The sequence below is a fragment of the Rattus rattus genome, chromosome 4 (genome assembly GCF_011064425.1).
Source record: "Rattus rattus isolate New Zealand chromosome 4, Rrattus_CSIRO_v1, whole genome shotgun sequence".
Taxonomy (NCBI): Eukaryota; Metazoa; Chordata; class Mammalia; order Rodentia; family Muridae; genus Rattus; species Rattus rattus.
The window spans coordinates 48,912,670-48,935,610 of NC_046157.1; the positions used below are offsets into that span (position 1 = coordinate 48,912,670).

The following is a 22,941-nucleotide window of genomic DNA, read 5'->3' on the forward strand; positions in this document are numbered from 1 at the left end:
TTCATGTTTGGTGACATAAGTACATTGTGTCTTCAGCAATAGGACCTTACCATCACATATGGATAGAGATCATAGCATTTGCAACAGCCTGTGGATTTGGGTGGGGGGTGTCTATGGACATTGGGCTTTGTCCAATGATTGAAGGCATTCCTGATGCTGGAGATTATCCTGAGCAGTGTAAGATATGCAGTTGGGGCAGTCACCCCTTATACAGTGACTCCATTTATGTTCCTTTTGTATATGTGTATGTTTTAGGAGGTTTCTAGAGTGGTAGGTTTCCATATTGCTCTTCAGAAGGTCTTTGGTGTTAGTTACCCCTCCCCCGACTCCCTCCTTTACCTTTCTCCCCCTCCTCACACTTCACCCTCCTCCTGTTGTTCCTGTATCTCTTTAAAGCACTACAGTCCCTTTCTCCTTCCTTGGAAGACCCTGTCCCCGGTTCCTGATTATCTACCCCTGTGGATATTTGATTTGAAGCACACATATCTAAATCTTAAAAGATAGCATCTGTATATGAGAGGAAACATGCGAAATTTGTCTCGGTCTGAGCTTCCTCACCTAGGATGATTTTTTTTTCTAGCTCTATCCATTCGCCTGAAGTTTTCATAATTTCATTTGTATTAATAGCTGCAAAATATTTCATTGTATAAATAGTCTGGATTTTCATTGTTATTTATCAGGTGATACCCAGCTAGGCTCTTTCCAGTCTCGGGCTACCGCAGCAACAAGGGTAGATGGGCAAGTGTCTCCGTAGTGAGATTAGTCTTTGGGGTACATGACCAGGAGTAATGTAGCCGCGTGCTGTGTTAGATTGATTTTCAGCCTTTCGAGGATCCTCCAGCACTGACTTTTCGTAGTGGTTGTACAGTGAGTAAGCATCCCCCTTCCCCTCATTCTCGCCAGCACGTGCTGTCATTTGTTTTATTGGTCTTGGCCGTTCTGACTGGGGTAAATCTCAAGGTAGTCTTTAAATTTGTATTTCTCGGATGGCTAAGGATGTTGGACATTTCTCTAAGTGTTCCTCATCCATTTGTGTTCCTTCGTTTGAGAACTCTCTGCTTAGTTCTGTATTCCATTTTAACTGAGTTGTTTCTTTTGTTGATGTTCGATTTTTTTTTTTTTTTTTAGTACTTTGTATATTCTAGGTACCAAACCTCTGTCAGATGTATAATTCATCAGGAAAGGTCTTTTCCTATTCCATCGGGTCTCGCTTTGCCTGATGGCCTCCTTCGCCATACGAAGGTTCTCAGCTTCATGAAGTCCCATTTATTGATTGTTGGGTTTTAATGCCTGTGCTATGAATATCTTCTTCAGAAATTCTTTTCCTGTACCCACGAGTTCAAGCCCATCCTTTACTTTCTCTTTTATTAGAATCAGGGGTCCTGGTCTTCTGCTGACATTCTGATCCGTTAAGTTTTGTAGAGGGCGATAGATATGGATCTATTTATAGGCTGCCTACAGCCATTCAGTTTGGCCAAGACGGTTTGTTGAAGGAAGATGCTGTCTTTCCTCTAGTGTGTCTGTTTGGCTTCTTTGTGAAAAATCCATGTGTGTGGGATTATTTCCAGGTCTTCTCTCTAATTTAGTTGATCACTGTATCTTCTTAAGTCAACAGGCCAAGAGGAGATGTGTGCACAGAGGTACTGAATTGACTTCCTGTCTTGCTGTTTCTCTCACTGTGTAGCTCTGGCAAGCTTGGGATTTGATGTGTAGAATCAGATAGCTTCAAAGTCCCGACAACCCTCCTGCCTCTGTGTCTCGTGTTTTAGGAGTACAAGAGGTGCACCACAGTCCCTGGTTTTAGTTTCACTGTTTCTCCACCGCGGAGAGGCTACTCGTTCCTCAGCTCAGCAGGGGCTCAGTCTTGAGTTAAGGAATAATAGGAGGGGTGGGTGAGATGGACCAGTGGGCAAGAGCATTTGCTGCCAAGCTTGATGGTGAGTTTGATCCCCAGGTCCCACATGGTAGAAGGAAAGATGTAGGTTTGGGCTCGGCCTCGCTGCTAGGGCATACGAAGGCAACAAAACGGGGAGGCGCTAGGCTACATTCCATCCTGCTGGGGCGATGGTGGTGGCAGAACTCAGCCTCAGACGGAGACCCCAACCCCAGGTGAGAAATCACACAGGCTGAGGCCAAGGTTGGGGTTCTCATACTCCTGGGTGCCCAATTGCTGCTGGAACCTCGAGGAGTTGAGAATGGGGGGAGGTGTGGCCAGTGATGAGCAAGGGGAGGGGCTTAGCTCCGGGTGAGTTTCCCAAAAACGCAGGCTTCCTCCATAGCAGGTCTTATGAGAGAGACAGTTTGCTTGTCCAAACTGTTTACTTATAGTGGAAAGTGGAAGCATACCAATTACTGGGGTAGACCAGAGATTAAATATCTTTTGTGGGAGGGAATGTCTGGGAAGGGAAGTTTATTGGCTAAACCCTCAAGGCCCATCCCTCATGAGCATGGAGAACTCTGTGCTCTGTGCTACATGACTAGGGGTCACAATTCTCAAGTGGGCTGTGGTGGTCGTGTGCTCCAGGACAGGAACCCAGTTGGGAGTTGATGAAGTGCCTACTGTTCTCAGATATAAGAGTACGTACGGGGGTTTCTGACTCCACTCAGCCTTTCCAGTTTCTGTCTAGTGACCCAATTTGCCTGACAGAGAGAATTGGCTCTCACAAGTTTTCAGACTTGCACATGGGTGCTATTATGTTCTCGTTCTCTCTCTCTCTCTCTCTCTCTCTCTCTCTCGTGCATGTGTCTCATATAAATGTAATAAAAATGTTAAAGAAAAAGAATGACTTTTCTACATATTTATGTTCCCTTTTCTCTTTTTTTGGTAACTTTCATAAAAATTATATCAAATTGAAATCAGTCACACGTAGAAAACATCTGAACTGATGATATCTCCGCAAATAACCACCTTATAATAAAAGTATTGTTGATTCATTGGGTTCATTAATGGGCTTGGAGCAGATATTTCACAGCCATGTGGGAAAACCTATACATCATTTTCTTGTATCTTTAAAGAAAATATTAGATTTAAAGAAAATATTAACATTCTTAAAACTTGGACTTACTGCGTGTGTATGCCACAGCACTTGTGTGGAGGTCAGAGATCAACTTTTAGGATCTGGTTCTCTCTTGCTATGGGTTCTGTGACTTGGGCTCTGGTTCTCTAGAATCTTACCGACTTGCTGCTGTAGGTTGATCATTGAATGTCCTCAGATGTCCATGTGTTGAAAAGGTTTGATCTCCACTAGGGTCTGGTGAGACCTCTTCAGGGATCTTCAGATCATGGAGAGCACACCTTTGAAGGAGATTATAGGCTCTAGCCTCATCTTTCTCTCTTGTTCCTTCTGCTGTGCCAAAATCTGGTACCATGAAGCATTTGCCCACCACAGAGGCAAAGCAGTACAGGCAGGTGATCAGCCGACCACAGAATGTCATTGCCAAGAGTGTGATCCCAAATGACCTGCTTTTTCCTTTATAAATAGATGATCTCAAGTATTTTGTTTAAGCAATAGAAAGTAACACTTTTATTAAGCAGATAATTATAATTAGTATGATTCAGAACTGTCAAAAATCAGTGATAAAATATACTATTTTCTTAGAAGGTTTAGGATTGGAGTGGTGCATCATGAAGGAACAAGAAAGAGGAAGTTTCAAGTACTTAAGTAAAAATGTGTCATCATTAACTGTGGAGGGGTGTGATGGAGATGAGGAAAGTGGATTCCAGGGGCCCAGGGCTTCTTTGCCCACTTCTACCATATTCTATTCCTTTTGTTCTATGCAAGCATCTCTCCTTTCCAGAATGGCTCTCAAAGCATGGTCTTCAGGTTCCTGATGTAAAACATTTTGTAATAATACTAACCTATTTACTCTTAATAACTATGGCTTTGGTGCAAACACAAAAATTAAGAATTCCAGGTTCCTTTTTAGAGGTTGTCAATTGCTTTCTTCCCTACATTTTGAAATAAAGAGAATGCTCCCCAGAAAAAGTCCCATGTAAGAATGGATTTGATAAAGCAGTTAAGCTTCATTTCCTCACAGAACAGACTTCTTTTCAACTCTGTAATAGAAGTCTGCTGCATTCTGGATAAAGCATGGTGACTGCCTGAGAAAGTGTGTTGGCCATGTTGGAGTTACCAGCTAAACTAACCACTTCATTTACTACTTTTTTTTTTTTAACCTGAAAGAACAATTGGTAAACTATATCTTACTGTGGATATTTGGTTGATTGTTTCTCAGAATTAAATGAGACAAGCTTGATGCTTTCAAAGTAAACAAATTAGGAAAAGGATGGTCATTGATGATAAAAAGTTGAATTTTCAACATTTAAGAACTTGTGTCTGTGACTGTGAGCTTGATAACTTTCTGAAGTTTTTCCATATAGACAGGCAGAGATATTAAGCCTGGAAATCCTTTGACAGTATGTGCTAACCTGTGTTATTTTGCAAATAACGAATGCAGGTTACAAAAATCATACATGGGCAAGGATTCAAAGTAGACTGCTATGGTAGAATACAGTAACAATAAGCTACTCTATGGCTTATCTGACCATAGTTCCTCTCTTGTTACCATGTATGTAGCAGTATCTTATAGAATAACCACAGTATCAACATTTAAGAACTTGTGTGCCATTGAACACTCTTCCTTAATTTGATTATGAATCTCTTAGGCCTGACTTCATATACTCAAGATGTAAGAGCTTAAATATTAAAGAGATGGGTAAACATAGGAGACAAAGCTATAATGTAGTTGAAAAAAAACTTAAGCACTCTTAGGCTAATGTATGTGATTTCGAAATGAGAATTCTAAACGTTAAAAAAAAATTGTCTGCACGCGTGTTCACATGCTTGCCTTGCCACTGAAGAGGGAGTCACATCCTTTGAAACTGGAGTTACAGCCAGCTGTGAGCTTCCAAGTGGGTTCTGGAAACCAAACCTAGGTGCTCTGCAAGAGCAACAAATGCTCTTAAACTGATTTAACTCTTGCTCTGATTTAACTTTTAAAATATTTAATCTGTAATACAATAGCAAGCTGGTGTTTTGCAGGTGTTTACCACCAGCTCCCTGGAGGACTTGGGGGGCTGACTTCAGCCCCTGCTGGGTGTTAATACTGTCACAGTTGGGAGACTTGTGAGACATAGGTGTGGTTTCTCAGTATCTTTGAGTAGGGAGCCAGAGGATGCACCCTAAGATTATCAGCTACACATCATCTCATTGATATCAGAACTCCAGCGAGGGAAACGGTGCTGTGGCCTCAAAAGGTGCTTCAACCTCCAACTCTAGTGTTTCACACAAGCTTCCTAAAATCTCTTCTTTCTCCAAACTTCTATTTCCAATCCTTCCCCAGGTAGATTTTTCACTATAAACAGTTTTCCCCTCCTAATTCCTCGAGGAAGGGCTTAGTGGATTCCATCTTGTTTCTAGCTTAATAAGCTGGACTTCAAGGTCATGCAGATGAGGGTGCGGAATGAGTTCAAATCTTCATCTACCTGGTTTGTGTGGGGGCTGGAGAGGGAGGAGGAGTATTCCAAGGAGCCGACATCACAAAGAGGCATTGTCATAAACCAAATACTTTATTATTTGAGAAAGAGGAGGCCAAATTACAAAACCTTCATACTTAAGACCACGCCAAAGACCTCTGAGGACTTCCATGACTGTTAGATTCAACCATGTAAAACCGTCATCTTGGCTGACAAAACTCGGGCTAAACTTGGCAATTTCATGTGGCTCGACTGCATATAAACTGACTGAGGATTAAGCTTTTGACTCGAGTATGTTCCTAGTCCCATGTCTGTTTATATTACACACAGATGTCCCGGCGACAAACAGGTCCCTGTGCTAAACCGCAAAGCATTTCTCTCTGGGCATGCAGGCCAAGGCAACCCAGGGCTGGCACAGCAGGTCCCAGCTGGTCCTGCATCCCCTGTGTGGTCTCAAAGGCTCTTTATGAATATCTGGTCTGAGGCCACCATGCTGGTAAATGGAGAAGCCCATCCACTTTAGAAACCATATGACTGGATGAAAGCGTGGGGGTCTCCTGGGGGAGTTAGCCCTTCACCACATAAGAACCTCATACAGACTGCTCCAATATATCATTTCCCAGCGTGCTTGCCCTGTCTGTGCTTCTAGGTATCCACCCCCCCACCCCACCCCCCAAAAAAGAGGCGCAAACTCTCTGAGCACACAGAGCAGAAAGAGGAGCATGCAGCCCAGATGGTAAGAGATGTAGCAGGTCAGTGAGACAGGAAGCACCACGCTTCATTTAAGGTCAAAGCTGATAGAAGATCTCTCCTGATTGCCCTCACCCCTGCCCGCCCGACACACCTCCCTTCACACGACAGAGATAAAAATAAAGCTTTCGTACAAATTGCATTTTTTTTCCAGTGAGTTACTTTTGCAGTAAAAATAGCTGCTACATAAATCCCTTCTGATATCTGAAAAGGAGTCATAAATTTCCAAAAATAGTCTTCTTATTGTAGTCACACAGAATACCTTGGGGTGAAGGAAGGGAATGACTGGCTGTGGGGTGGGGGAGGGGAGTTGCCTGGAAAACACAGTTACGCCAAAAAATAAAATACATTTGTGTATAAACTGGCTTAAGGCATGCAGGGAAGTGGAAAACACGTGCCATTGGTCAAGAAAAATACTGCTCTACGGCTTTACAGTCCAGGAGAGAGCGGAGAGGCCACATGGACCCTCGAATAATAACATTATGTTTCTTATAAAAAAAAATATATACAAAGTCCTGGCTGGAGAATGAACCAGTCAGAACGAAAACAACAACAACAACAGAACAAAACAAAAGTAAAAACCAGGGTCATCCTTCAGACCCCATTCCTGCTGGCAAATAAAACAAAAACAGAATATTATGATTTCTCTCAGTTGGCCCCTAAGAGATCAAATCTGTGTAAAATGGCGTTCCTATGTGCTAGTGAAAAAAAAAAAAAGATAACCTATCAGGTATCTGCATTCTTGATTCAAACAAGTTATAATTACTTTAAATACAATATACAATTTCTGTTAAATAGAACTGTCGCAGGATTCGGACAATTATAAGATACAATAATATATACAGACAAACTGACTTCTGAAATGGAACAATCACACCCTCCATCTGCCCGGCCCTCTCAAGCGGGGGTGGCGTTTGCGCTGGATACTCCTGGTGGCCAAAGGCCAAAGGCCAAACAATGTTTTTCAGTGTTTGTGTATCCACCACATGCTGGCTCCCTGGAGCATCTCAGATAGCCACAACGATTGTGATCTGCACACGGCCTGCTCGGTGCCACGGTGGCTTCCTGGAGACTCTTCCCTTCAGAGTCTCATACAGGACAGAGAGGCCGTGTCAGTTTCCACCATGGAGAGTTGGCTTGTGGAAGAGGCGTGAGATGAAAGGCCACTGCTGCTTGGTGGCTCTCCCCAGAGGGGTTTCATCCTGCCCTCCCATGGGTCTTTGGAGCAAGTGGGTCAGGACGGGCTTCCCACTCAGTCCCTGGGGCCCGGGGCTGCCTCAGGGTGGTCCTGAGGACTTCAGTCTTCCGTATCAGGCTGGACGCCCAGGATGGCATGCAGTTCCTCCGGAGTGAAGCCTAGCAAGTTCTGCAGGTCGCACACGAAACGGTACACGTAGCGCTTGCCCGATGTCTTGTGAATGATGTTTTTGTCATAGTAGTAGCGTAAGCCCCGGCTCAGCTTCTCGTAGTTCATCTTTGGTTTGTTTTTCCTCTTTCCCCACCGGCGAGCCACCTTTAGGAAGACACGGAAAGGCCAGAGTCACCTATATCCTCTCTTGGGTCATAACCGGCTCCCCTGGCCCCAGGGGCTCACCCAGAAGAACTTAACTGTCATGGGGACCCACAGATGTTCAGTCTGGGTCTCTATAAATGCATGCAGATGTCCCTGCCTCTGTCCCCAGCTACAAATCAGCACAGCCTCTTATACTAGCCATCTGCAACCAGGAGTGCCCCCATAGTCCTGATTTCAAATTTTTATCCTTTCTCTCTTTTAAAAAAAGTCAGTTTTTTTTTTTTTTTTTTTTTTTTGTATTCCAGGCTGGCCAGGGAACTCACGTGTAGCCGGTGAGGATGACCTTGAGTTCTCATCCTCCAGCTCCTTCCCACCCCTGACCTTACCCAAGGTACTGTGATCACAGGGCGGCCTGTGCCATCACACCCGATTTATGTGGTGCTGGGGATGGAACCCACGGTTGTGGGTAAGCTAGGCAGCCATTCTGCCAGCGAAGTCACGCATCAAGCCACGTGATAGCTGAAGAGAGTATTCTGGCCCATGAGTCATGCTCATTCCTCCAGACACAGAGAGGTTGACAGATTATTAGGATGGCTGGAATCATGCCTACCAAAGCCTTCTCCAGCAGGAAGCCTCAGTGCCAGCTCTGAAGGCTGCTGGGCCGCTTATGTGTTTTGCCTAACTAGGAACAAAGGTAAGCTCCCTCTAGAGCTTGCTGAGGGTCACCAGAGACCCTCTGACAAGACAATGTCCACAGAGGGAGAATGCTGCTCAACGAACATCAGGCCCATTCATCCACAAGGCAGCGACTGCCTTTCAGCCTAAGACCCAGGGGTTCCTGGTGGAGGAGAGCTCTTGTTGGCTTTCCTCGTACTCAGGGCTGGCTTTAGAACCCACCGTGACAGACTGAGACTGAGAGGGCCAGTAACCATACCTCATCAGGGTCAGCGAGCTTGAATTCCCATCCGTCCCCCGTCCAGCTGATGAAAGACTGACAGGACTTGTCAGAGAGTAGCTCCAGAAGAAACTGCCACAGCTGGATTGGTCCACTTCCTGGGGTAAAGAAAGGGAGGCCAGTTACACAGGGAGTCTGAGATCTTCAAGGATCTGACCCTCTCAGTGGCCAGGTTGCCTTGAGAACATGTCCCCGCTGGGTGGGCGTTGTGCTGATGAGTAAGTGGGGCTTCAGGGAGCATCCAGGAAACACTATAATGGTCAGGAGCCACAGTTCTCTCTCCTCCCTACCCACTACTCATGTAAGAGGACAGCTCTGGGAGGAGGATGAGGACCAGCAACTCTCATTAGCACTAACCCTCCTGATGCTGAATGCCTTCCTGTACAAGAGCCTTAAAAGTTTATTTCTGAAAATATCCAGTGGTATTGGAGTAGGGACTCAACGGCCATTTTATCAATGGCCAAAAGGAAACTGTATCATGAGACTTGCTGCCACGAAGCACACAGGGGTGACCTACACTGACAACTGTCTGTCTTTGCTCCACAGGCACTCAGAACTACCACTCTGAGAAAGAAGCTTTCTGTTGCCCTATCTCTCTTAAGAATGTACAGCAACTTGTCTTGGGTTTCCTATCACAGTTTAGGAAAGGAAAGATGAGATCTGATCCTAAGTGGTCACCTTCCTCTCAAATATAAAAGGCTTTGGGGAAGCACAACGAGGCCTCAGATTGAACCAGACCGAGCTGACTCACTTTTGTGGCCACTAGGACTTTTCACCTCTGAACAGATTCACCAATGGGTTTCCACACCACCCATGCTAACACCACGGGGTTAACCAACAATCAGTACTGTTACCATCCTGGTAGATATTCCTAATGCTGTGGGATTTTCTTAGCGGTTCTTGGATTCCTAGGTATTGGGGCAGCCACAGGTTCAAACCCCTTTATGAGTTTTTATACATATATGTAGCTGTTTGTTTTTGATGATGGAAAGAAAAGTCCCACATCCTCATTTTAACCTCCTATCTTAAAAATTGGGTTTTTAAAAAAAAAATCCACAGTGGCTTCTTGTGGCCAGCATATGAAAAGAGGATCTATTTAAAGGCATCTGAAGGAAAGAAAATGAACATTCTTGATATTCTTGCCCTGGTTTTTGAAATCGTCTGGTTCTAAAAAAGCAGCTCTAAGATCTGTTCTCTGTCTAGAAGAGCTCTCCCATCCTCTCTAGGATAGTTTTGGAGGCCAAGTGGGGTAAACAGGGCTGGCATCCTTTGAGCCAGGCCAGGCTGGTTTGCATTCCTGGAGATCCAGAGTGAGTCAGAGTCAGGACCAGAGTCGGTCTGACCTCCGACCTCCTTACCTCCCATCCCAGGTAGAAGGTGTGGCCTGGGATTCCCCCCCCCAAACCCCCCGGATCCTAGCATGAAAACTTCTGCAAGCCTGGCCTGATAGCTATAGGACTTGCATACATTGAACCTCAGAGTATGAGGGTCATGGCAAACCTGGACAAGGCCTGAGTAGGCATGGCAGGTGCTTTGGTCACCTAGGAGCCTGCTGGGGCCCCGAGTGCTCACTCACCAGTGAAGCCAGCCAGTACTGCTGCAGGAATAACTGGTTTGCCTTGCTCAACTGGGTCACTCCTCTCTTGGATGTAGTCCTTGAAGGACATGGTCGGCTTACTGAGGCACAGAGACTGGCTACAGTCCTCCTCGAAGCTCTCGAAGGAAGGTACCCGCTGCACATCCAGTAGGGACGATTGGCTGTTCCAGGACCGCAGCAGCGAGTCAGAGCTCTCGAAGCTGTCCCCACCGTTCTCGGGAGAGTCGTGCTCCTTGGGTTTTCCTGGTTAAAAACAACCAAACAATGCTGAGACCCCTCCGGGGTGTGAGAAGAGTCAGGCCCTCTGGGTCATCCAGTCAGGGGCATCGTGATCCCAGCCCCTGCATCCCTGCCAACCACCCCCAAGGCTACACACAGGGCTGGTACGGCATCATTCAGACCTCCTCTGAGCACTCCTAAACTCAGGCACTAATTTCTTGGACAACTTTATACGCAAATAACATGAGAATGGATAAAATGTAGCCTCGTGTGGGAAATCGCTCTACGATCACGAGGAAGAGCAAATGCCACACTACAGATAAAACCCGAGACTCCAAAGACAAACACCAAATTAGACATCCAGCCAACGCTACGTGTGACATCCCAGGGCGGCAAAAGCCAAGCCGTGATGACACAAAGGAAAACGGGTCGCTCTTGTAAAGAGGTCTGGGAAGAAGCCTCACAGATTGCTAGAAACTCTGCCTCCATGCGGATGGCGGTTAACACAGGAGTGCACAGCCCCGTTAATCCAACCGGATGTGTGGACTGTGTATGTTACATTCTTAAAAAAAGGAACCTAGCATATTCCCATACATCTCGGCAGAGTACTCCACCATGAGGAAGTTAGCTTAAATTTCTTTAGCTACCCAGTGTTCCTCACTGTTTACCAACAGAACCCGGACCAGGGTTTCAAACAGGTTGTGAGCGTGCTTTCTGGATAGTCACTTGGAAGGTGGCCCAGTCCTTTAACCTCCTTCTCCAGTGGCTGAGGACAGGATGTGCTTACCAAGCATCTCTCATCCTGACTGGCTTCCAGGACAAACCAATAACCTTATTCTAGAACATTCTCTTACCAGAACTGCTGTTGAGCAAATTCAAGTTGCCACCGGGGAAGTCCTGGCTGATGGAACAGTAATTGACACTGACGGTGTTGAGCCGAGACTTGGGCAACATCTGGAGCTCCTGCTCAGAGCCGAGAGCTGCAGGCGTGGCTGACGGCGGGCACATGCCATCCAGGAGGCTGTCTTTGAGGTAGCTCGGTGCCTGCATTCCATATGGAGCCTGCTCCATGCCAAAGCCTGAACACAAGGGTGAATCAGACATCAGACATGAGACCGCAGAGACAGCCAGCATTCCAGTAGCTAGACCCACACACAGAGGACCCCATTCTGTGACAGGTATCCGAGTGCCAAGAGTCCAGGGCACAGAGTTTTCCACACGTTTGTTCTGGCCACCTCCTGTGTCATACTGCATTAGTGTCTACTATTGACTTCTTCTTCCTCTTTATGGTTAAAATGGTCTAGAGCGGTGGTGCCTCCTAGAGATTACAGGAGCCTCTTAAGGGATGCTAAGTTTTCCAGGGGCCACATAAAAGTCAAGGAACAGGTGAAGTTGATTTTCCATTTTAACTGCCCCTGCATAGCAGTGGTCACCTCAATATATAAAGAGTATCCTAACTCATCAAGGAATAGTGTATATATTCTTGGTTTCGTTTTAAGACCTCTGAGTTAGTCAGGGTCTTAGATTCTCAATGCACATTTCACGTGGCCCCACCACATTTCAGCTGCTTGGTGGACCAATGCCGAGGGCAGCCCCCACAGGAAGGCCTAGGCTCTCCGAGGAGCCGGAGAGAGACCAACACCAGAGATCTTAAGGCATAGTCACCTGACTGACCTAATGTATTGCTGTTGATCCAGTGAGGAACTGCATTGAGGTGTGAGTTTTCCTCATATTGGTCTTCTGTCTTTTCTTGGTTCTCTGAAAAAGAGACACAGAAGACAGTTTGAAAACTCTATGAGGAGAGCCATACCTCGACTTCCTGTCGTGTGGACACCAGGACGACTTGCCTCGCCGCCGGCCGTTCACATTCTTCCGTTTCATTGCAATACCCTTATGTTTAAAATTACAAGATACTTTTCTAATAATCTTGGGGTAAGTTTTCCAAAAACCGGTGATGTCACTGTCTAGAACAGCCCGGTTTGTGCGTTCACTTCAGGCCTGTGTTTATGAAGAACCATCTGTCCTGGGGCTGGGAAAACAGTGGGTGAAAGCAATGGGCTTGGTTCCTGTCCTCCATGAGGCTCCACATCCTCTAGGTTGGTCTGGGATGTCCGGAGGTCCGCACGGAAAGTGTGTGCTCTCTGTACGTAACTTTACTAGGAACACGGGATCACACACGTCATCCCTTTAAGCCAACCAACACAAACATACACGCTGAACAAAAGCCCAGGAGACCGGACTTGCCACATAAATGGCTGCCCAGAAACGCATCGGGTAAGACCAGTCCATGCTCTCCAATCGGATGGAGTCTTTAAAGTTGGTTTTCTTAACTCTAGGAAGCTTAACTAAACCAGTCTGGCGGCAGAACCCCACGTGAAATTCTGAGTTTATATGTTGAAAACTAACCATGGTGCCGTAACTTTTTGTTTGTTTGTTTTTGTTTTCCTTGTTTTAACTTAAGTTAGCCTGACTGTCACCATTCCTCATTTAAACCCAGGTATCTTTTAAGCAGGTCTCACTGATCTTCTTTAAGGTCGACGACAAGAGCTCCCCTAGCCTCGATGAGAGTTCTGAATCCAGTATCTGCTTTTAACATTTCCGTGTCTACACAAGTCGACCAGTCACAGCCGGTTCTCTAAAATCCTCAGTGGGCAGGAGTCACCTCCTAGCAAATCCAGAATGATCTGTGTATACCAACTCACACTCAGGCAACCCTGTCTCTCTCCATCCTCCTGGTGAGTTCACCCACCTGGCACCCTGGCTGGCCTACATTTCCAAGGTGCTCTGAGCTGGTACAACCAGAACAGCCTGGCAAGAGCCAGCAATTTGGTGACTCAGGCTCTTGCCTCGTGGCTACACCTGGCACTCCACGAACATTGTACACACTTCCCTCCGTGGAATGAAGCCCTGTCGCCACCTCCCCGTTCGACTTGCTTGGGGGGTGTTCTGAGGCAATGGACTCTACCACTGGGCAGCCTGAGGTGGAAGGGCTCCCCGGGTCCCCGCCTGCCTCCCAAGTCTTGCACCTTACCTTTGATCATCTGCTCCAGATGTTCCCAGAGGATGTCGCCCACAAAGTCGGGCGCCAGCTCCAGAAAGCGCTCCTTGCCGAGGTTACACAGCATCTGGCCGTTCATGCCAAATCGCTGTAGGTTCACATTCACCAGGCTGAACTCGTTGGTGGCCCAGTGCAGCCACTGGCACACCTGCTGCTCATTCCACAGCCAGGGGTCTGCGAAGGGAGGGCGAGAGTGGACACTGCCAGTGAACATCTCGGAAGACCGAGAGGGCGTGCGGCCCTCAACAATTCCCCAAGCCCAGCCAGCTCCGAATCAGGAAATGAGCACACACGACCCTGCTGTGACACAGGGATGTTCTAAGGCCCCAGTGGCACTTGGTGTTTAATGAGTGCGGGGTTAGGTGTGCAGCAGACCACAGGCTTGTGGTGGCTACGTTTCTTGGGCTCCTTGAAAGAGACAACCAGGAACATTTTCAAGACGGGCCCAGCCCAACCAATCCCACGAAAGCCCAGCACTTACTTTTGGGAATGCCAAGACGCCGCTGCTCCTTGTGGAAGCCACTGAAGGTGGCTTTTAAGGCTTGGCTCATCACCGCCTTGCTACAGGGAGTGAGCAAAGGCAGCTCGCAGGCGGCCGAGTCTAGAGAGAGACCACAGGGACGTCAGGACTCGGGTGGTAGTGTCCACAGAAGCTGATAAGCCCCAGGCTGCAGAGAACCCTGACTGCAAATCTTGACATGATTCTTAACAGAATCCAGCTGCAGAACTGGGGTGCCACTCGGCACTTCAGCAGTCGCCGAGCACACAGGAGGTTCTATACCCATTATTACCAGAAAAAGAAACTCCAAAAGCAAACAAGGAAAGATTTTTAAAAAGTATACTCCATTACCATAATCACAGAGATATAATTTGGCGTGCTATTTTTTTCCTTTTAAAAAAAGTAAGCAAAGACATTAGGAACCAATTGTGCTTAAGAGTTCCTAGAATTACTCCAATTACAGAAAGGAAAATCCAGAATAAAAATGAATCTGGTGTACATGGCTGTAATCCCAGCACTGGGGAGACAGAGACAGGAGAATTACGAGGTAACCTCGGCTATCCAGTGAGGTCTAAGTCAGCCTGGCAAAGTCCCCGTGCGTTTGTGTTAAACTTTGAAAATAAAAATGAAATATTTTGCGAAGCGTCATAAAGCAGGGATGCACGGACATCATTCCTACCTAAAACGTATTCAAAAAATTTAAATTTTACGGTTTTTGTTCAAAACACTTCGAAGCGTCCAACCTTGCAGCCTGCAGCCTGTGCACAGCCGAGGACCGCTATGAACGTAGCCCAATGCAAAACTGTCAGACATATTCAAAACATGAGGTTTTACTTTTTATAACTTGACTACGTGGCTATTGAGAGTGGCCCCCCAACAGATGACAATGTCAGGCTGCAAGGCCAAAAAGCTAGATCGTCCCTGTCTGCCTGAACGTGTTTGGTGGGAGCTGTGTCCAGTAAGCTAAGCAGACTGGCAGAGGAAGGTGGGTGTGTCAGGCTCAGATAATGCTGCACAGTAAAAAAGGCACGCCACACGGTTTTGTTTTGGTTTTTGTTTTTGGAAAGGAATCTTTTCCGATGCTCTCGGAAATTTCAGGAACGGTATTTCTGCCAGATCACACTGCTCTTACGAAAGCACGGGATCTTTAATCAATCTTTCTGGGCTGTGTGCTTGAGCGCCCGGTTCCATGACCAGTCAATCTGGAACGTGTTCAACCAATTACTCTACGAAGACACTGTCGAGACTTATGTGACGCACCAGGCTTTTGACTGGAATAAAGAGTGGTAGTGAGGATTCCTACCGAACTATCAAGGGTGAGGTGGAGCAAGAGGAATTTGTGGTCCCAGAACTCAAAGGGGAAAGTGTGTCTGAGTTCGAGTGTCCACGTATGTGCGTGTTGTGTGCGTGTAAGCTGAGACACCTTTCAGTGCCCACCACCTTCAATCTGAGAAAGATGCCAGGGATATGAGGAAGTGTTTGTAAAGATCAAAGTACGACTCTCGGAGTTCCGAGCTGTGAGTCTCAGCTCACAGTAGGGATTTCCTGTGAAGACACCAGAGCGACCAGTTCACTCACATAAGAGGAAAACCACCTTCTCTCAGGCCCCAGGCGTCTATCAGACTTCTCATACCCAATACTCAAGATATTGACATTCTTGGCTGGAGAATGATCTATCTCTATTAACTGATCGTGTGTCTTTATTAACCCTGCTGCCGAGGGAGGGAAGCCCCGCACCGTCTGTCAGGGTGGAGAACAAATTACCATGGGAGACAGAATCCAAGCCCGTGGGTACTTCTTGGAGCGTCTGCTCTTCACTGAGAGAAGGGAGCACAGCAAACAGAGAGCCGTCAAAGGTGTCGAAGGCTGGCTGGCGCTGCGGAGCAGAAAAAGAAATGCCTCGTGAACTTGCTGCATGACGTGTTTTCTTAGTGGTCCACAGTAACCCAGCCATGGGTCCGTCCTGATGACATCAGCCATTCTAAGGTAACATGGGCCAATGACCTCAAAGTAATCCAAACAATTCTATCTCACTCTGCACTCTTTAATTAACCTCGTAGGGCCAGATGGCCTGGAAGATTATTTTATCAGCATAATCAACTTAATAAAGGAAATATATCCAGAAACGGCAGAATCTTAGGACCACACTGAGGGGTCTTCGGAGAAGACCAAGACCTCTTTTGGCAGATGGGGTGTAGGAAAAGAAAAACCTGAGCTGACACAGGGTTTTGGTGTCACGCAATTCAAGCAAAAGGCTGGGAAGGCACGGGAAATCGAAACAGTAACAAGCTATTTTCATCTTTGGATGGCTCCTTTGAAGTATCTACCACCTGAAGTGAAGCGAGGGAATTCCTCATCACAGAGCGGTTTGGACAGTAATAATCTGTGAAAAACAGCCTTATTTTCCATGATAATAAAAAATAAAAGAGACCATAGAAAAGAAACGTCCACCACAGGGAAACTTTCAGGAAAAATCGGACACACACACACACACACACACACACACACACACACACACACACACAGCCCTGGAAACTGCGGACGGCTGCCTGATCTCACAGACACAAGGTTTATGAAACACGGCAGCCCCGAATGGGAGGAGCATCAGGCAAGGCCGGTCCACCCCAGCCCGGTTTGTTTAGGAATCGTGAAGAAAAGTTCTATTTCTCAACATAATCTGGAAACCCTACATCATGTGTAACAATGACCCGTGTGTTGAGTCACGGGCGCGAATAAAATGTGTAACACATTTACAAATGAAGTCAGCCCAGCACGAGCCTTCACTCCAGAACTGCAGAAGAATGAGTGATGGCCCCATTGCGCAAGAGGACAGGCTGCTAGCCCCAGGCCCAGTTCCTCAGCCCCCAGACTGCCAACTACCTGGGAGGACAGGCCCCCTGAGGAACGTGAAGGCCTCAACTGGACGTACCTAGGATTTTGCGCAGGGATGATTTGGGTGAAATATTAAATAAATGTCAACAGCGAACAAACCAAACCAAAACCAAAACCCTCCCCCAAGCGTTGCCCAGGCCTCTAGAAAGTGCCTTTCTGGAAGTCCTTTTTTTAAAACCAGGAAGTGAATGAACAGCGCAAACCCTTGCTAAACATTTCCACACAGACTCTGGCAATGGACATCTTCTCCGAATCCAGACGTCAGCAAGTTCTTTCAGTTTACAGAGGGCTTTTTCCCACCTCAGAGGCATGTGCAGCTTCTGCTCCATTACGCTAACTCCTCATACCTTTACCATCTCTGTCCCTTAAGGCACGTGACTACATCAAACAGAGAAAATGAGTGCCAGGTTCTGCCTCTGTGGTTTACGCCAGACGCATAATCTTAAACATGGTTTAGGGAGCTGGGGAGGAGGCGGAGTAGGAAAAGCACCGGCCGGGCAAACGTAGGCACAATGCGTTAGAATCCCGAGAACCCATGTGCGGCTGCCCAGGGAGACCCCTTGCCTGTAACACCAGTGTGCTGGGAAGGGGGGCAGATAGGAGAATCCCCAGAAACTTGGGGCCAGCTAATAGAAGACAAGAGACCCTGTTGCAAAGAAGGGGTTAGGCAAGAGCCAACGCCAGAGACTGTGCTGTAGTTTAGTAATCCTAGAGCTAGGAAAGCAGAGACAGGATTCCTAAACAGGACTAGCGGTGAGCGACAGGTTCAGCGAGAGATGCAGTCTCAAAAATAAAATGGAACACATTAGAGAAAGACACTTAACACTGGCCTTCTTACTACACACACACACACACACACACACACACACACACACACACACACCCCACACACAAGAAATGACCAGTTTATGCTACAGAAATGCTCCAAAAGGAGTTAACAGGTCACAGACACAACATGGAAAGTGTTTCCACAGGGAGCCAGCTCTGTCTTTAGTCTGTTTTGGGGTTTGCATAAACAGCCTCGGGCTGCTACAGCAGACAGAGCACCCTCTAACCTGGTGGGCGCGGCCCCTCCTGGCGGGAGTGACACAAGATGCCCATTCTCCATTTAAGTCAAACAGCCTTCTGGGAGTGAGTCTGACCAGTGAGGACACTCGGGGCCAAGCCTGGTGACCTGAGTTCAAAACGCGGCAGACCTCCACGGTGAAAGTAAAGAGAGAACTGACTCCCACAAATTATCCTCCGGCCTCTGTGTATATTGTGGTGCATGTGCACAGACACAAATAAAAAAAGGCAGGGAAGTTCAGAAACAAACAGCCTTCTTGATCAGCCATGGAAACTTCTAAATGGGTGACAAGCAGGGGATACAGTTTTTTCCAGCTGTTTTCTTTAACAATCACGGGACTCATTTTTCCCATTCGAAAGGAGCCTCAGGATGAACTCATCTGCAAATGAACTACTTTCCTATCTTAGGGGACAGATACAAATACTACCAAGATACCCATTTGACAACACAGAAAACTGAGAGGCTCAAAGAGAGGAGACAATTTCATCAGAGCCACAGAGCTAAGATATCTAAAACCTGGGGCCATGTGTTTTTCTCTCTTTATTAATGGAGTTACTGGAACTGACAAGAAAATTTAATTAAGAAGCTCATACATACCTTGAGTGTCCCTCGAAAACTGTTGGCAACAGGAGCCACTTGGTCCATGTTCTTGATTCCAAAGTCATTCATCTTGAAAAAAGTGAAAGAGACAGAGTCAAAGAGGTCACCATTGAAGCACGTTTCAAAGACAGCATTGACCACTGACGGCGGCTTCAGTTTTTAGCTGGATAGAACACTACAGGTGGCCGAAGTCCACACACTCGGATATGGGAGTTCTTATTTAAAAGGGACCCAGGCAAAGTAGCTCTCAAGGAGAACAAGAAAACTCTCTCTCTCTCTCTCTCTCTCTCTCTCTCTCTCTCTCTCTCTCCCCCCCCTGTCCAGCCTATGCAGAAGCACATGACCCTGAACACCCAGCTCCTCACATTGTCCCAGATCCTGGGCTCTGAGTATGAGATCTGAGAACATCTCTCCTTTATGGGTAGCACAGTTTTGTGTTTCTTCAAGAGGGTAGCCCTTGCTTTAACAGTAGGGGCTTAAATACCAGAGCTGGGCTGACCAACCAAGCAGCTACCAGCTGGCCACCTGTGGCTACTGGCACTGGACATTGCTACTGTGAAGGGAGACAGGCTCTGAGGAGACACATCAGATCTCAAGAGCTAGTAGGAAGAAGAAAAATGTCTCTGTACTTTGGATATTTACTTTGTGCTTATATAATGTTGTGAATACATTAGGTTGACTGAATACAGTAAAATCAATTTGACCTCTTAAGACTGTTTTGAGCACGTTGAAGGAAAAAAAAATGTGACTTGCAGGGGGTCTGAAAATTTTTTTTTCTGGGGCCCTAACGTGCAGTTACGAGTCAAGCAAGTGACACACTAAATAAAGGAAGGCCCTTCAACAGTAACAGAGTGTTAGACGGACCCAGTCACCGAACCTCATTTCCACACACCATCGCTCTTCGGCAGCTCCTGTCTTCCAGGCTCCGAGCTACAGAACTGGAGCCTTCAATAGCTCCATGGTGTGGAGTGTGCAAACCTCAGCCCCACCCCCACCCCGCCCCCACCCTCCGCTCTCCTTCATGCGTACCCACCTGCTAACCACACACTGCCACTAAAATTAGCATGCAATTGATAGAACTCACTAGAGGCAGCAGATAGCATAGCCTCGAAGAATTACTTAAACGTCCTTCGATTCCCTCTTTGTGTCTTTTTATAGTCAACATCATGGCCAATGGCAGATGGCTTAACAATTCCCTACTAACACATACTACTCACATGCCTATACCGACATGTGCGACATGTGCGAGTGAGTGCACACATGTGCACACTCACACCGTGATAGAAGGCATCATCGAGAGCAGAAAGGGATCCTGGGGGAGGCTTCTGATTGCAGATTTGGGTTAGAATAGTCCAGAAAAGCTGAAGCGCATTGAAGGAGTCACCTTCCCGGTAAGGTCACAGCAGGGCCTGTGCAGTCTCCAGAGAGGGCACATTTGTTCAGGCTCTCCCTTGGTATATTATTTAGCTACACTCACTGAGGGTTCAATATTCCTCACAGATGAAGGCTAGACAGAATGCCTGATGGGAAGACCAAGTCCCACGTCCTCAATCCTCCTGAGGGCGGGTTCCAAAAGGAAAATCACCTTATTCCGAGACAACCGAGGCCCAATGATACTGAGGCACTGGCCCGGGTCACATTCCTGTGGGGGTGTCTATGGAGGTTCACCTCAGATCAGTAGGGCCTTAAATCCTAGCCATGGCTGAGTGGGCTTTGCCTACCACAGTTCACTGAAGCAGAGTGTGCAATTATGATTAAACCAGGCCTTTCTGTCACACTTCAGCCCTAGGAAATGCCCGCCAACTGAGAACTTCAGGTCGCCTACTTGGATGAAGTCAGCCCTGTAACCTGTTGATTAAACACAAGCCACCTTCAGAAAACCCAGCGACACAGCCAGAGGTGTCCACATGGTCCCTCCAGGGCCCGTGGGACAGCGCTTTCTGTGGTCCCAATGTGCAGACACTTGGGGACTTCACCGTGATTCTTCGCTTCTGAGATAGGCAGAGAACAGCTTCGGAGATCTAGAATAGAGCTCCCCTGCCTTTTGTGTACAAACAGGAGCAGAAAAGGGAGGCTCCCACTCCCACATAAAGAGCTGTAATTACTGGCTACAGAACAGGGTTCCTTTGTTGCCTGGCTTTTAATGAGTTTTGTAAAAAACCATGTAGAATTAAAGCCCTCTACTAAATGGCTTCAGGCAGACACGCGGCTAATCAAATTTAAGTCCATTTATCCTACTGGATGTGCTTGCTAACCCCTGGGACAAGTCAAGACTCTAGATAAATCAATTTTCAAGTTTAGAGCTTTTTGGTACTTTGGTTGGGGGGGGGTGTACAAGAAATGGAAGAAAATGGCAGAAATGTAATGGCTGAGAATAGTTAATTAAGTTTTGAAACAAGAATTTCCCGGATAACTGTACCCTTATTGGAACAGGTAATCACTTACATAAGAGAGCATAGGTTTGTATTTAGGTAAAAATTTAGGTTAAGAAAAATAAAAGAAAAAAAAAACCTTTTGAAGGTTGGTTTGCTTTTCGCTTAGCGATCAGTTTAGAGAGATGAATGACTAATTCCATATATGAGAGTTTGACTATTTCCCTGTGGGATGCGCGGTGTTCACATTAACTGTACTGCAAGATTACTCAGATTTTAATAAAAGCTTAACACGGAGATGTATCTCCCGATTGGCGGTGTGGGCAGACTGATAAGGGCTCAGGAGCTTTCACAGCAGGGAGTAAGTCTCTCTCTCAACAGTAAATGACTCCTGTCTCCAACCAGGACTGCTCACTGCTTTACTTTCTAAATTAGTAGCGAGTCAACTACTATTTTAGGCTCCCCTGAAATTGAGTGCAGGCTAGTACAAGTCTTATGAGATTAAATAATAAATTAAAACAGAAAAAGGTCAAATATGCAAACGCTTCGGGTTACCCCTTCATTCATATGTTCTAGGAGGAAAATAAAAGCAGAACAGCCACGCGCACCCCTACTTGGACGGGTCCCGTACTGGCTTCCCAGGGTCCAGGGGAACCGAGAGCTGGCCGAGCAGGTGACATGTTCCCGGGAGCCGCAACTTCCCAGGTGTTTCAGGCGTCGGACACCCCCACATCCTCCCAGGCCTAGCTCCTCTCCCACTCAAGTCACCCCAAACCTGGGGCTACTTCGGCCATCTCTCCAGGTGTCTCAAGCCCCCTGGAGAAACACAGACGCGCGCCCCGGGCAGGAACCGCACAGGGCGACCACTGGCTTCCCTAAAACAAAAGCGGGCTGCCCGCGCCCGGCCCGGTTCCCGGATCCCCGGCTGAGGCCACTGGGTGCCTAGGAACCAGCTGGAGAGGCTCCGGGGCGCGCGATCAACCGGCGGGAGCAGGGGCCGCCCGCACTGCACCCCACCCCGGGCGGAGTCCCTCCCGAGGAACGTCGCGCACGGGGGCCGCTCTTACCGCGCCGCAGCAAGCAGGGCCAGCCGGAGGGCGGCGGGGAGAGGAGATCGAGGCGGTCCCGGCGCGCAAGGCCCGGCGAGACGAAGGCGTAGGGCCGATCCGGGCGCGCGGGGTCGGAGACGGTGGCAGGGACTGGCGGGCCTTGGTGGTGTCCACTCCGTGCTCAGCACCGCGGTGGAGGAAGTAACCAGCCCGATCCCCTGGCCGCGCGCTCTTCTGGAGCTGGGGGAGGGCCGGAGGGGACCGGGGGAGGGGACAGCAGGGGTGACGGAGAGAGCGCGGAGGAGGAGCAAGCGCGAGGCCGGCGTGGGAGGAGAGTGTGCTCCGGCAGCGGCGGATCCACGCTGCTCCCGGGCCCTTCCCTGCGCCCCTGCAGCGGGCTGTCGCCTGCCTGCTGGCCCCTGCTCCTAAGGCCCGGCTTGGGCCTTGTGCCCAGGAGGTTCAGCTAGAAGGGCAGGGCCGTGTCTGCCCGCGTCTCCCTGGCGCACGGCCGTCTGCAGGTCCAAGCTGGGGGCCCTGGTGGCACTTGGATTGAGTGGTTAGGCTTCTGCGGTAGAACCGGTCCTGTGTTTGGAGCTACGTGTGGGTCCTGATTTCTGGTCCCTCCGACGTGAAAAGACTCTTACGTGGGGTTAGGGAGGCACAAAGTGGGCGGGTGGCGGAGTCGCGAGTGGAAGAGCAGAACGTGGCGCAGCCGCTTGACTCTGGGGAGGCCCCTCCTACTACCTAGGTGTGGATAGCGCCCCCTAGGGCTGAGCCGAGTCTTAGCGCCAACCTAGCTGAGCACTCCGGCGCCATCTATTATTAGTCTTACTAATGCTTCAAAGCACTGGTGTTTTACTTAACATGGTCTGCCAGGTCAACAACATGCCAAGTC

General features: G+C 47.9%; 1 protein-coding gene across 1 annotated transcript; it reads right to left on the minus strand.

Annotated features, from left to right (window-relative positions):
* Positions 1-5,548: 5,548 nt before the first annotated feature.
* Positions 5,549-22,738, minus strand: Ets2 (ETS proto-oncogene 2, transcription factor). Its single transcript, XM_032900374.1, has 10 exons — positions 22,065-22,738; positions 18,623-18,694; positions 15,832-15,943; positions 14,050-14,169; positions 13,542-13,742; positions 12,185-12,268; positions 11,365-11,589; positions 10,271-10,534; positions 8,674-8,792; positions 5,549-7,739 (listed from the first exon to the last, which is right to left on the minus strand). The coding sequence occupies exons 2-10, from the start codon at positions 18,692-18,694 to the stop codon at positions 7,524-7,526; spliced, it is 1,413 nt and encodes a 470-aa protein (XP_032756265.1). The 5' UTR covers positions 22,065-22,738; the 3' UTR covers positions 5,549-7,523.
* Between the last annotated feature and the right edge of the window lie 203 nt (positions 22,739-22,941).